At 48.8% G+C, this 12,999-nt stretch overlaps 1 protein-coding gene across 5 annotated transcripts in view; it reads left to right on the top strand.

The window, feature by feature from the left end:
* ARMC9 (armadillo repeat containing 9) overlaps positions 1-12,999 on the top strand; it is a 433,139-nt gene that overhangs the window by 302,420 nt on the left and 117,720 nt on the right. For 3 of the 5 annotated variants that reach the window (XM_063916557.1, XM_063916559.1, XM_063916556.1), the window contains exon 10: positions 246-284. The exons of 1 other annotated variant lie outside the window; for it this stretch is intronic. In XM_063916557.1, the coding sequence (XP_063772627.1) occupies positions 246-284 (39 nt within the window). The remainder of the gene's footprint in view (positions 1-245; positions 285-12,999) is intronic. One more of the 5 variants, XM_063916558.1, reaches the window with a different exon arrangement.

Raw genomic sequence — 12,999 nt, 5'->3', positions numbered from 1 at the left:
TACTTGGCGCAGTCACAGTGCGAACATTGCGCATGCGCAATTAGCGGAAAATCGCTGCGATGCGAAGAAAATTACTGAGCGAACAACTCGGAATGACCACCATAGTTGGACAAAAATCCACATTTGTGAAAGTGATATAGTATATAAAGTACATTAATGCATCCTTTTCTTGTGTGACATCTTTCCTATAATGATTGTATTCTACTCTGACTTTTCTTTATTTCATGGCTTGATTGTGTCCCAAGCAGGGTTGGCATTGTGTGGGCCCCTGTCATGGCGCAGATGTAAGTTACTTCTCTGCATCACCTTCCTCCTGAATCTTCCCTGCTTGACCTTGCTGCCACCTTAATGTACCGGGCAATTATAATGGCATGAACCACATCTGTGTAACTCATTGGTGATTTGCAGCCATGCAGTATCTATATGTATCTGTTTGTGTGCTTATGTTTATAGTTTTTTAGATATTTTCTCTTACGTCCTAGAGGATGCTGGGGACTCCAAAAGGACCATGGGGTATAGACGGGATCCGCAGGAGCTTGGGCACACTAAAAAGACTTAAAACTGGGTGTGATCTGGCTCCTCCCTCTATGCCCCTCCTCCAGACCTCAGTTAGACTTTGTGCCCAGGAGTGACTGGATGCACACTAGGGGAGCTCTACTGAGTTTCTCTAGAAAAAGACTTTAGTTAGGTTTTTTATTTTCAGGGAGCCCTGCTGGCTACAGGCTCCCTGCAGCGTGGGACTGAGGGGAGAGAAGCAGACCTACCTCTGTGAGTTTCAAGGCTCTGCTTCTCGGCTACTGGACACCATTAGCTCCAGAGGGTTCGATCACTTGGTGCGCCTAGCTGCTTGTTCCCGGAGCCACGCCGTCACCCCCTCACAGAAGCCAGAAGTCGGGTGAGTATGAGAAGATCAGAAGACTTCAGGACGGCAGAAGACTTCAGTGACGGAAGGTAAAGCACAGTGGTAACGCTGTGCTCCATGCTCCCACACACATATCACCAATTGTCACTGGGTGCAGGGCGCTGGGGGGGGGGGGGTGCCCTGGGAGGCATGTTACTGAAGTTTTGTAAGGGCGGCATATGATTGTGGGTGCCGAGGCACCTTTTACAGACCCCCACCGGCATTTTACATGAGTTTGAATTTGGCGGGCCGAAGCCGCCGGGAAGGGGGCGGAGCTTCGGTCCGCGGCTCACACGCGCCATTTTCTCCCTGCACCAGACGGAGGGAGAGACGCTGCCGGGACCTCCACGCTGATTTCAAGTAAAGGGGGCATCTCCTGAGGGGAGCCGCAGTGGGGTACCAGTCTTTTTGATAATAAGGCAGCGCTGGGTACATATATTCGTGTACCAATATACAGGCGCTGGGGTGTGAGCTGGCATACTCCCTCTGTCTCCTCTTCTGGGCTGCATTGTGGGCCTGTCACCTTGCTGGGACGGTTCTGTGTGTGTTGTGTGTCGTTACTACGTGTCGACATGTCGGAGCCTGAATGTTATTCACCAGAGGAGGTTATGGGAGGTGGGGATGCGGGGCTAGATGTAGCACTGTCGACGCAGCCGACTCCTGATTTACTAGCACTCCTTAATACAATAAATTCCAATGTAGCTTCTTTATCTAAGAGGTTAGATAAGTCTGAGTTACAGACGCAGGTGTGGAAAAAGTCCATGGAGGAGGCTTTATCTCAGGTACAGACCCCATCCGGGTCCCATAAGAGGCCTTTTACTCAGGTGGGGGATACGGATACCGACACGGACTCTGATTCCGAGGTCGATTTCACTGAGGCTGCGTTACATCCACGATTAGTTAAGAGTATTCAGTACATGATTGTGGCTATAAAGGATGTTTTGCAGATTTCTGAGGAACCTGCGGTACAGGAAACAAGGATTTGCTTGTTCAAGGGAAAGAAACCTGAGGTGAAGTTTCCCCCCTCTCATGAAATGAATACTCTTTGTGAAAAGGCTTGGGAGTCGCCGGATAAGAAATGGCAGATTCCCAAGAGGATTTATATGGCGTATCCTTTCCCCTCTGATGACAGGGAAAAATGTGAGACATCTCCAACTGTTGATAAAGCTCTATCCCGTTTGTCTAAGAAGGTGGCGCTTCCGTCTCCTGACACGGCAGCTCTCAAGGATCCGGCGGATCGCAAGTTGGAGACGTGTCTGAAGTCCATTTTCGCTAATACGGGTGCATTGCTCAGACCTGCTGTGGCGTCGGTATGGGTGCGTAGTGCTATTGCTAAATGGGCTGAGAATTTAGCTAGTGACATGGATACTCTTGATAAATGTAATGTCCTTCTAACTCTCGGTTATATTAAGGACGCTGCAGATTACCTAAAGGACGCGGCAAGGGACGTCTGTCTCTTGGGATCAAGCACCAATGCCATGTCGATATCTGCCAGGAGGGCCTTGTGGATCCATCAATGGAATGCTGATGCCAACTCCAAGAGGTCTATGGAAGCTCTACCCTTTAAAGGTACTGTCTTGTTTGGGGACGGCCTGGCGGACCTGGTCTCGACCGCGACTGCGGGTAAGTCCTCTTTTCTTCCTTATGTTCCCACACAACAGTAAAAGGCACCACATCAACAAATGCAGTCCTTTCGTCACAATAAATACAGGCGTGGGAAAGGTTCGTCTTTCCTCGCCTCAAAGGGTAGAGGACGGGGAAGAAAACTTCCTGCAGCCTCAGCGCACAGGACCAGAAGTCCTCCCCGGCTGCTACCAAGTCCACCGCATGACGCTGGGGCTTCCCTGGTGGAGTCCGGACCGGTGGGGGGCCGTCTTCAGGTATTCAGCCAGGTCTGGATTCAATCAGACCTGGATCCTTGGGTGTTAGAAATCGTGTCTCAAGGATACAAACTGGAGTTTCAGGAGATGCCCCTTCACCGGTTCTTCATTTCGGCATTACCAGTGGTTCTTTCGGACAGGGAGGTGGTCCGGGCGGCGATTCAAAAATTGTGTCTACAGAAGGTCATTGTTCCCGTCCCTCCGTCCCAGCGGGGGGAGGGGTTCTACTCGAGCCTCTTTGTGGTACCGAAACCGTACGGTTCGGTCAGACCAATTCTAAATCTAAAATCCCTCAATCCATACTTGAAAGTCTTCAAGTTCAAGATGGAATCCCTTCGAGCGGTGATTGCCAGCCTGGAGGGGGGGGATTTTATGGCGTCAGTCGACATAAAGGATGCCTACTTACATGTGCCGATATATCCTCCACATCTGGCTTTCCTCAGGTTTGCGATACAGGATTCTCATTACCAATTTCAGACTTTGTCCATTTGGGCTTTCCACGGTCATGGCAGAAATGATGGTTCTTCTTCGCAAACAAGGGGTTTCAATTATCCCGTACTTGGACGATCTCCTGATAAAGGCGAGGTCCAAGGAACGGTTGCTGAGAAGTGTAGAGTTGTCACTATCGGTTCTGCGACAGCACGGTTGGGTGCTCAATTTGCCGAAATCCCAGTTGATTCCGACCACTCGGCTTCCTTTTCTGGGCATGATTCTGGACACGGAGTTACAGAAGGTATTCCTTCCAGAAGAAAAGGCTCGGGAACTGCAGACGATGGTCAGAGAACTTCTGAAGCAGACGAGTGTGTCGATCCATTATTGTACTCGGGTTCTGGGGAACATGGTTGCGTCGTACGAAGCCATTCCATTTGGCAGATTTCACGCCCGCGTGTTTCAGTGGGACTTGCTGAGCAAATGGTCCGGATCTCATCTACACATTCACCGGAAGATGTCTATCTCCCAGAGCCAGAATTTCTCTCCTGTGGTTGCTACAAGCTCATCACGTCCTGGGGGGACGCCGATTCGGTTTCCAGGATTGGGTACTTCTGACGACAGATGCAAGTCTCCGGGGCTGGGGCGCAGTCACCCAAGGAAGAAATTTCCAGGGAAAATGGTCGCTCCAGGAAGCCTGTCTCCACATAAATATTCTCGAGTTAAGAGCCATTTACAACGGCCTGCTCCAAGCAAGAAATCTTCTTCATGATCGACCGGTCCTGGTACAGTCAGACAACATCACAGCGGTGGCCCATATAAACCGGCAAGGCGGAACGAGGAGCAGAGCGGCAATGGCGGAGGCCACAAAGATCCTTCGCTGGGCGGAACAACACGTCAGCGCACTGTCAGCAGTTTTCCTACCAGGGGTGGACAACTGGGAAGCGAATTTCCTCAGCAGACACGACCTCCATCCGGGAGAGTGGGCTCTGCACCAAGAGGTATTTGCAGAAGTGACAAGACGCTGGGGAATTCCGTTGATAGACATGATGGCGTCTCGGCTCAACAAGAAGCTCCCGAGGTATTGTTCCAGGTCAAGGGACCCACAAGCCACTGCAGTGGACGCCCTGGTGTCTCCGTGGGTCTTCCAGTCGGTGTATATGTTCCCTCCACTTCCTCTCATTCCAAAGGTGCTGGGGATTATTCGTCGAGCAATGGTTCAGGCGATTCTCGTCGTTCCAGACTGGCCAAGAAGGGCCTGGTACCCGGATCTTCAGGCCTTGCTGGTGGAAGATCCTTGGCCGCTTCCTCTAAGAGAGGATCTGTTGTTGTAGGGTCCATGCGTGTTTCCAGACTTACCGCGGCTGCGTTTGACGGCTTGGAGGTTGAGCGCCAGATCTTAGCTCGTAAGGGTATTCCCAGGGAAGTCATTCCAACTCTCATTAAGGCTAGGAAAGAGGTTACGGCGAAACACTATCACCGTATCTGGAGGAAGTATGTTTCCTGGTGTGAGCTTAAAAAGGCTCCTGCGGAGGATTTTCACTTGGGTCGTTTTCTCCACTTTTTACAGGCCGGCGTAGATGCAGGCCTGAAATTGGGTTCCATCAAAGTGCAAATTTCGGCTTTGTCTATTTTCTTTCAAAAAGAGTTAGCTGCCCTCCCAGAGGTTCAGACCTTTGTGAAGGGTGTAATGCATATCAATCCGCCGTTTGTACCTCCTGTAGCTCCATGGGACCTCGATGTCGTCTTACGGTTTCTCATGTCTTCCTGGTTTGAACCTTTGCGTAAGGTTGAGTTGAAATTTCTCACTTGGAAGGTCGTTATGCTTTTGGCGCTGGCATCTGCCAGGCGAGTGTCGGAATTGGCAGCTTTATCTCATAAGAGCCCGTAGTTGATTTTTCATTCAGATAGGGCTGAATTGAGGACTCGTCAACAATTTCTACCGAAGGTGGTTTCTTCATTTCACATTAACCAACCTATTGTGGTTCCGGTAGCTACGGAAGAGGGGGCGATTCCAAAATCTCTGGATGTTCTAAGAGCGTTAAAAGTATATGTTTCTAGGACAGCTGTTACTAGGAAAACTGAAGCGTTGTTTGTTTTGTATGCGGCCAACAAGATTGGTCATCCCGCTTCAAAACAGACTATTGCACGCTGGATTTGTAGTACGATCCAGCAGGCTCATTCTTCGGTAGGACTGCCAGTGCCGAAATCGGTTAAAGCCCATTCTACCAGGAAAGTGGGCTCATCTTGGGCGGCTGCCCGAGGTGTCTCGGCGCTACAGCTTTGCCGAGCAGCTACTTGGTCGGATTCGAACACTTTTGCTAAGTTCTATAAGTTTGATACCCTGGCTGATGAGGACCTGGCGTTTGCTCAGTCGGTGCTGCAGAGTCGTCCGCACTCTCGTTCTGGAGCTTTGGTATAATCCCCATGGTCCTTTTGGAGTCCCCAGCATCCTCTAGGACGTAAGAGAAAACAGGATTTTGGTACTCACCGTTAACTCCTTTTCTCCTAGTCCGTAGAGGATGCTGGGCGCCCGTCCCAGTGCGGACTATTACTTGCAGTGTGTTTTCTTACTGGTTAAGTTAGTTTGTACACGAGTTGTGTATTGGTTTGTTGCAGCTGGTTGCTGGAGTTTTATGCATACTGTTATCTGGTTTGGCGTTATTCCGGTTGTACGGTATGTTTATGGTGTGGGCTGGTAGTTTGGTAGCCCTTAGTTAAAACAAAAATCTTTCCTTGTACTGTCCGTCTCTCCTGGGCACAGTTCCTATAACTGAGGTCTGGAGGAGGGGCATAGAGGGAGGAGCCAGTTCACACCCAGTTTTAAGTCTTTTTAGTGTGCCCAAGCTCCTGCGGATCCCGTCTATACCCCATGGTCCTTTTGGAGTCCCCAGCATCCTCTACGGACTAGGAGAAAAGGATTTAACGGTGAGTACCAAAATCCTGTTTTTTTTTTAATATATATATATATATATTATAAAAGCCGTTGTATACAATATGTAGCTGTATAAACATTTTGGGCAAATCTGAAGCGGGAGTCTCTTACATCTAGTCAGATAGTTGCCTAGGGTTGTTAGGATACATTGCATAGCAAGAAAGAGGAAATGCTGTGTCACAGCTAAAAATATATTGATGTTAACCACACTGCGATCAAAGCACAAGGCTCTAATTAAAAGCCTTGTGTAATCTCTGCTGTGCTTAAAGCCAAACGGTGCTGAGCATTGTCGGCACTGGGCCCAGCTATATGTCAATCCTGGGACTTTGCATAATATAGTGAATGGTGGGAGGGTCCAAGTAAAAGGAACACTATTGAGATGGGGTATTAAGTATACGTAATATTTAATGTGAAACCCCCCTTTAAAATTATTTCTCTTAATAAATAAATAAATCATCCGTCCTATGTCCCTGCATCCCAGATGTGATTCCACGCTGTCACTGGGGCTCTCTGTATGCTGGCTGATGCCTGCGGGCAGTACATTCCATGAACAAAAAAAGGATATTAATGTCAGACCACATGATCCTCTATGTTAAGATACAGGAAGCATAGAATAAGCAATGTCCTTTTTTCCAGCTTTTCTTGGGGAAAAACAGGCTTACTGAAGGACCAGCGACTTTTGTGTGCGAATTTCATCAAAAAAGGACATTTTCCATATAGTTTCATATGAGATTGCTATGTAAATAGTAATCAAATATCAATAATGCAAACAATCTAACATAATTTCGCAATAATGTGCTTGTATGTAATTTATATTTGGTGGGTGGATATGAGGACAGCACTTCTGCCATCTTTCTTCCTGGTCTGCAATAGAAATATGAATCACTAGTGAACTGCCAGGTTTTTTTTTACATTGAACAGCAAATGCATGGTGGGTTTAAGACTTGAGGGTAGCAAATGTATTTAAAAAATAAAATAAATCTTTAATAACTACCAGAAGCCCAGAGTCTAATTCAAGGCACCAGACACCTTGACAAAGGGGTTGACAACCCCAAAATGTTGGTCACCCTGTCATGATTTTCTGAATACAAATACTGTTATTGACCTGGGAGACTGGTCAGGATAGAGGGAAAGATTAATGCAGCAATGTACAGAGACATCCTGGATGAAAACCTGATCTAAAGCGCTCTTCACCTCAGCCTTGGCGACGGTTCATCTTCCAGCAGGACAACGACCCTAAGCACACAGCCAAGATATCAAAGGAGTGGCTTCAGGACAACTCTGTGAATGTTCTTGAGTGGCCCAGCTAGAACCCAGACTTGAATCCGATTGAACATCTCTGGAGAGATTTGAAAATGGCTGTGCACCGACGCTTCCCATCTAACCTGATGGAGCTTGAAAGGTGCTGCAAAGAGGAGTGGGCGAAACTTCCCAAAGATAGGTGTGCCAAGCTTGTGGCATCATATTCATAAAGACTTGAGGCTGTAATTGCTGCCAAAGGTGCATCAACAAAGTATTGAGCAAAAGCTGTGAATACTTATGTACATGTGATTTCTTAGTTTCTCTTACGTCCTAGAGGATGCTGGGGACTCCGTAAGGACCATGGGGTATAGACGGGCTCCGCAGGAGACATGGGCACTATAAAGAACTTTTAGTATGGTTGTGCACTGGCTCCTCCCTCTATGCCCCTCCTCCAGACCTCAGTTAGATCTTGTGCCCGGAGGAGATAGGGTGCATTACAGGGGAGCTCTCCTGAGTTTCTCTGAAAAAGAATTTTGTTAGGTTTTTTATTTTCAGGGAGCACTGCTGGCAACAGGCTCCCTGCATCGTGGGACTGAGGAGAGAGAAGCAGACCTACTTAAGTGATAGGCTCTGCTTCTTAGGCTACTGGACACCATTAGCTCCAGAGGGAGTCGGAACGCAGGTCTCACCCCGCAGTTCGTCCCAGAGCCGCGCCGCCATCCTCCTCGCAGAGCCGGAAGATAGAAGCCGGGTGAGTATAAGAAGAAAAGAAGACTTCAAGGCGGCAGAAGACTTCAGATCTTCACTGAGGTAAGCACGCAGCGGTAACGCTGCGCACCATTGCTCCCACACACAACACACAAGGCACTGATGGGTGCAGGGGGGGGGCGTCCTGGGCAGCAATAAACCTCTAGGGCTGGCAAACATACATATATAGGCTACAGAGGGACTATATATCATAACCTCCGCCAGTATTGTAAAAATGAGCGGGACCGAAGCCCGCCGGTGAGGGGGGCGGTGCTTGGTCCCTCAGCACGGAAAGCACAATTTTCTCCACAGCATGAAGCTGGCTCCCAGAACTCTCCCCTGCTGAAGACACAGGACAAAACAGAAGGGGGGGGCACTTATTAGCAGCAGTGAGTGTATATAATGTGATTATATATATATATATATATATATATATATATATTATATAAAAGCGCTGTTTTATCTGGGAATTCTATTTCCGGTGTCAGTGGCGCTGGGTGTGTGCTGGCATACTCTCTCTCTGTCTCTCCAAAGGGCCTTATTGGGGATCTGTCTCCATAAAAATATCCCTGTGTGTGTGGGGTTGTGTCGGTACGTGTGTGTCGGCATGTCTGAAGCGGAAGGCTCATCTAAGGAGGTGAAGCAGATGATTGTGGTGTCTCCGTCGGCAACGCCGACACCTAATTGATTGGACATGTGGAATGTTTTAAATGCAGATGTAAATTTATTACATAAGAGATTGGACAAAGCAGAGTCCAAGGATGTGACTGTGTCACAGGGCCCTTCAGGGTCTCAAAAACGTCCCCTGTCCGAAATAGTAGACACTTATACCGACACGGATTCTGACTTCAGTGTCGACTATGATGATGCAAGGTTACACCCAAGGGTGGCAAAAAGTATTCATTATTTGATTATTGCAATAAAATATGTTTTGCATATCACAGATGACTCATCTGTCCCTGACACGAGGGTACACAGGTTTAAGGTAAAGAAACCTGAAGTAACGTTTCCCCCATTTTAGGAGCTGAACGCATTATTTGAAAAAGCTTGGGAAACTCCAGACAAAAAACTGCAGATTCCCAAAAGAATTATTATGGCGTATCCTTTCCCCTCAAAGGACAGGTTATGGTGGGAATCATCACCCACGGTCGACAAGGCCTTAACACGCTTGTCCAAAAAGGTGGCCCTACCGTCCCCGGACACGGCGACACTAAAAGTTTCTGCGGATCGCAGGCATGAAACTACCTTAAAACAATTTATACACATACGGGGGCTTTGCTCGGATCGGCAATAGCATCGGCTTGGGTTTGTAGCGCGGTAGCAGCTTGGACAGATACCTTGTCAGCTGATATTGATACCCTAGATAGGGATACCATTTTATTGACCTTAGGTCACATCAAAGACGCAGTCTTATATATGCTGTGGACCCGCCAATGGACGGGTGATGCCGACTCAAAGAGGCATATGGAAATTTTGCCTTACAAGGGTGAGCTTTTAATTGGGGAAGGTCTCGCGGACCTGGTTTCAACAGCTACCGCTGGTAAATCTACCTTTTTTTGCCTTATGTTCCCCCACAGCAAAAGAAAACGCCGCAGTATCAGATGCAGTCCTCTCGGTCGCATAAGTCCAGAAGAGGTCGGGGCTCTTCCTTCCTCGCCAGAGGTAAGGGTAGAGGGAAAAAGAATGCCTGCTACGGACAGTTCCCAGGAAAAGAAGTCCTCCCCGGCTTCTACTAAATCCACCGCATGACGCTGGGGCTCCACTGAGGGAGTCCGCTCCGGTGGGGGCACGTCTTCGACTCTACAGCCACGTCTGGGTTCAGTCGGATGTGGGTCCTTGGGCGATGGAAAGTGTCTCCCAAGGTTACAAGCTGGAATTCAAAGACGTGCCTCCCCGCCGATTCTTCAAATCGTTTTTTCCAAAGTATCCCCCAGAGAGGGAGATAGTGTGGGCTGCAATTCGAAAGCTGTGTCTACAGCAAGTGTTTATCAGGGATCCCTTAATGCAAGAAAAGGGTACTATTCAACCCTATTTGGGGCAACCGAAACCGGATGGCTCCGTCAGACCCATTCTCAACTTAAAATCCCTGAACCTGTACTTAAAAAGGTTCAAGTTCAAGATGGAATCGCTCAGGGCAGTGATCTACAGCCTGGAAGGGGGGGGGATTTTATGGTTTCACTAGACATAAAGGATGCATACCTTCATGTCCCCATTTATCCTCCTCATCAAGCGTACCTGAGATTCGCTGTACAGGCCTGTCATTTCCAATTTCAGATGTTGCCGTTTGGGCTTTCCACGGCCCCAAGGGTTTTTCACCAAGGTAATGGCGGAAGTGATGGTACTCCTGCGCAGGCAAGGAGTCACAATTATCCCGTACTTGGACGATCTCCTGATAAAAGCGAGATCAAAGGAACAGTTTCAGAAAAGCGTGTCGTTCTCCCTGAGAGTGCTGCAGCAACATGGCTGGATTCTAAATCTACCAAAGTCACAGTTGGTTTCAACAACTCGGCTGTCTTTCTTAGGCATGATTCTGGACACAGAACAGAAGAGGGTTTTTCTCCCAATGGAAAAAGCCCAGGAACTCCAGAACAGGGTCAGAGACCTATTAAAACAAAAAAGAGTGTCAGTCCAACAATGCACTCGAGTACTGGAGAAAAGGGTGGCGACCTACGATGCCATCCCCTTCGGCAGGTTTCAGGCGAGGACTTTTCAGTGGGACCTTCTGGACAAGTGGTCCGGGTCTCACCTTCCAATACATCAGAAGATAACCCTGTCCCCCAGGGCCAGGGTGGTCTCTCCTGTGGTGTCTGCACAGTGCTCATCTTCTAGAAGGTCGCAGGTTCGGCATTCAGGACTGGGTCCTGGTGACCACGGACGCGAGCCTCCGAGAATGGGGAGCAGTCACACAAGGAAGGAATTTTCAGGGACGGTGGTCAAGCCAGGAGGCTTGCCTACACATCTACATACTGGAATTAAGGGCCGGTTACAACGGCCTACGACAAGCGGAGAATCTTCTTCGCGACCTACCGGTTCTGATTCAATCAGACAACGTCACAGCTGTGGCTCATGTAAACCGCCAAGGCGGTACAAAGAGCAGAGTGGCAATGGCGGAAGCCACCAGGATTCTGCGCTGGGCAGAAAATCACGTAAGCGCTCTGTCAGCGATATTCATTCCAGGAGTGGGCAACTGGGAAGCAGTCTTCCTCAGCAGACACGATCTCCATCCAGGAGAGTGGGGACTTCATCAAGAAGTTTTTGCAGAGATAACAAGTCGTTGGGAGCTTCCGCAAATAGACATGATGGCATCACGCCTCAACAAGAAGCTTTGGAGGTTTTGCGCCAGGTCAAGGGACCCTCAGGCAGTAGCGGTGGACGCCCTGGTGACACCATGGGTGTTTCAGTCGGTCTATGTGTTTCCTCCTCTTCCCTTCATCTCAAAAATATTGGGAACCATTAGACGGAAAAGAGTACTGACAATACTCATTGTTCCAGATTGGCCTAGAAGGGCCTGGTATTCAGATCTTCAGGGGATGCCCACAGAAGATCCGTTGCCTCTTCCTCTCAGAGAGGACCTGTTGCAGCAGGGGCCCTGCGTGTTCCAAGACTTACCGCGGTTACGTTTGACGGCATGGCGGTTGAACACCGAATCCTAGCGGAGAAGGGTATTCCGGAAGAAGTCATCCCTACTCTGATAAAGGCTAGGAAGGAAGTGACGGTGAAACATCACTGTATCTGGAGAAAGTTTGTATCTTGGTGTGAAGCCAAGAATGCTCCTAAGGAAAGTTTCCACTTGGGCCATGTTCTCCACTTTCTACAGACAGGAGTGGACATGGGCCTAAAGTTAGGCTCCATTGAGGTACAGATTTCGGCCCTGTCTATATTCTTCCAGAAGGAATTGGCTTCTCTCCCGGAAGTCCAAACTTTTGTAAGGGGAGTGCTACACATCCAACCTACTTTTGTGCCCCCGGTGGCACCATAGGACCTTAACGTAGTGTTACAGTTCCTTAAATCGCACTGGTTTGAGCCTTTTCAAACAGTTGAATTGAAATTTCTAACTTGGAAAGTGGTCATGTTAGCGGCCTTGGCATCTGCAAGGTGGGTGTCCGGATTGGCGGCTTTGTCTCACAAGAGGCCCTATCTGATTTTCCAGGTGGATAGAGCGGAATGGAGGACTCGTCCTCAATTTCTACCTAAGGTGGTTTCGTCTTTTCACATGAACCAACCTATTGGGGTGCCTATGGCTACGGGGGACTTGAAGGACTCCAAGTCCCTGGATGTAGTCAGGGCCTTAAAAATTTATGTAGCGAGGACCGCTAGGGTTAGGAAAACAGAGGTTCTGTTTATCCTGTATGCAGCCAACAAGGTTGGCGCTCCTGCTTCTAAGCAGACTATTGCTCGCTGGATCTATAACTCGATTCAGCAGGTTCATTCTACGGCTGGATTGCCTTTACCAAATTCGGTAAAGGCCCATTCCACTAGGAAGGTGGGCTCTTCTGGGGCGGCTGCCCGAGGCGTATCGGCATTACAGCTTTGCCGAGCAGCTGCTTGGTCGGGTTCAAACACTTTTGCAAAATTCTACAAGTTTGATACCCTGGCTGATGAGGACCTTGCGTTTGCTCAGTCGGTGCTGCAGAGTCATCCGCACTCTCCCGCCCGGTTGGGAGCTTTGGTATAAACCCCATGGTCCTTACGGAGTCCCCAGCATCCTCTAGGACGTAAGAGAAAATAAGATTTTAAACCTACCGGTAAATCTTTTTCTCCTAGTCCGTAGAGGATGCTGGGCGCCCGTCCCAGTGCGGACTAATCTGCAAGACTTGTATATAGGGGGTAATTCCAAGTTGATCGCAGCAGGATTTTTGATAGCA

The sequence above is a fragment of the Pseudophryne corroboree genome, chromosome 4 (genome assembly GCF_028390025.1).
Source record: "Pseudophryne corroboree isolate aPseCor3 chromosome 4, aPseCor3.hap2, whole genome shotgun sequence".
In the NCBI taxonomy this organism is placed as follows: domain Eukaryota; kingdom Metazoa; phylum Chordata; class Amphibia; order Anura; family Myobatrachidae; genus Pseudophryne; species Pseudophryne corroboree.
Note: the sequence above shows the minus strand (reverse complement) of the source record. Positions and strands in the feature narration are given on the sequence as shown.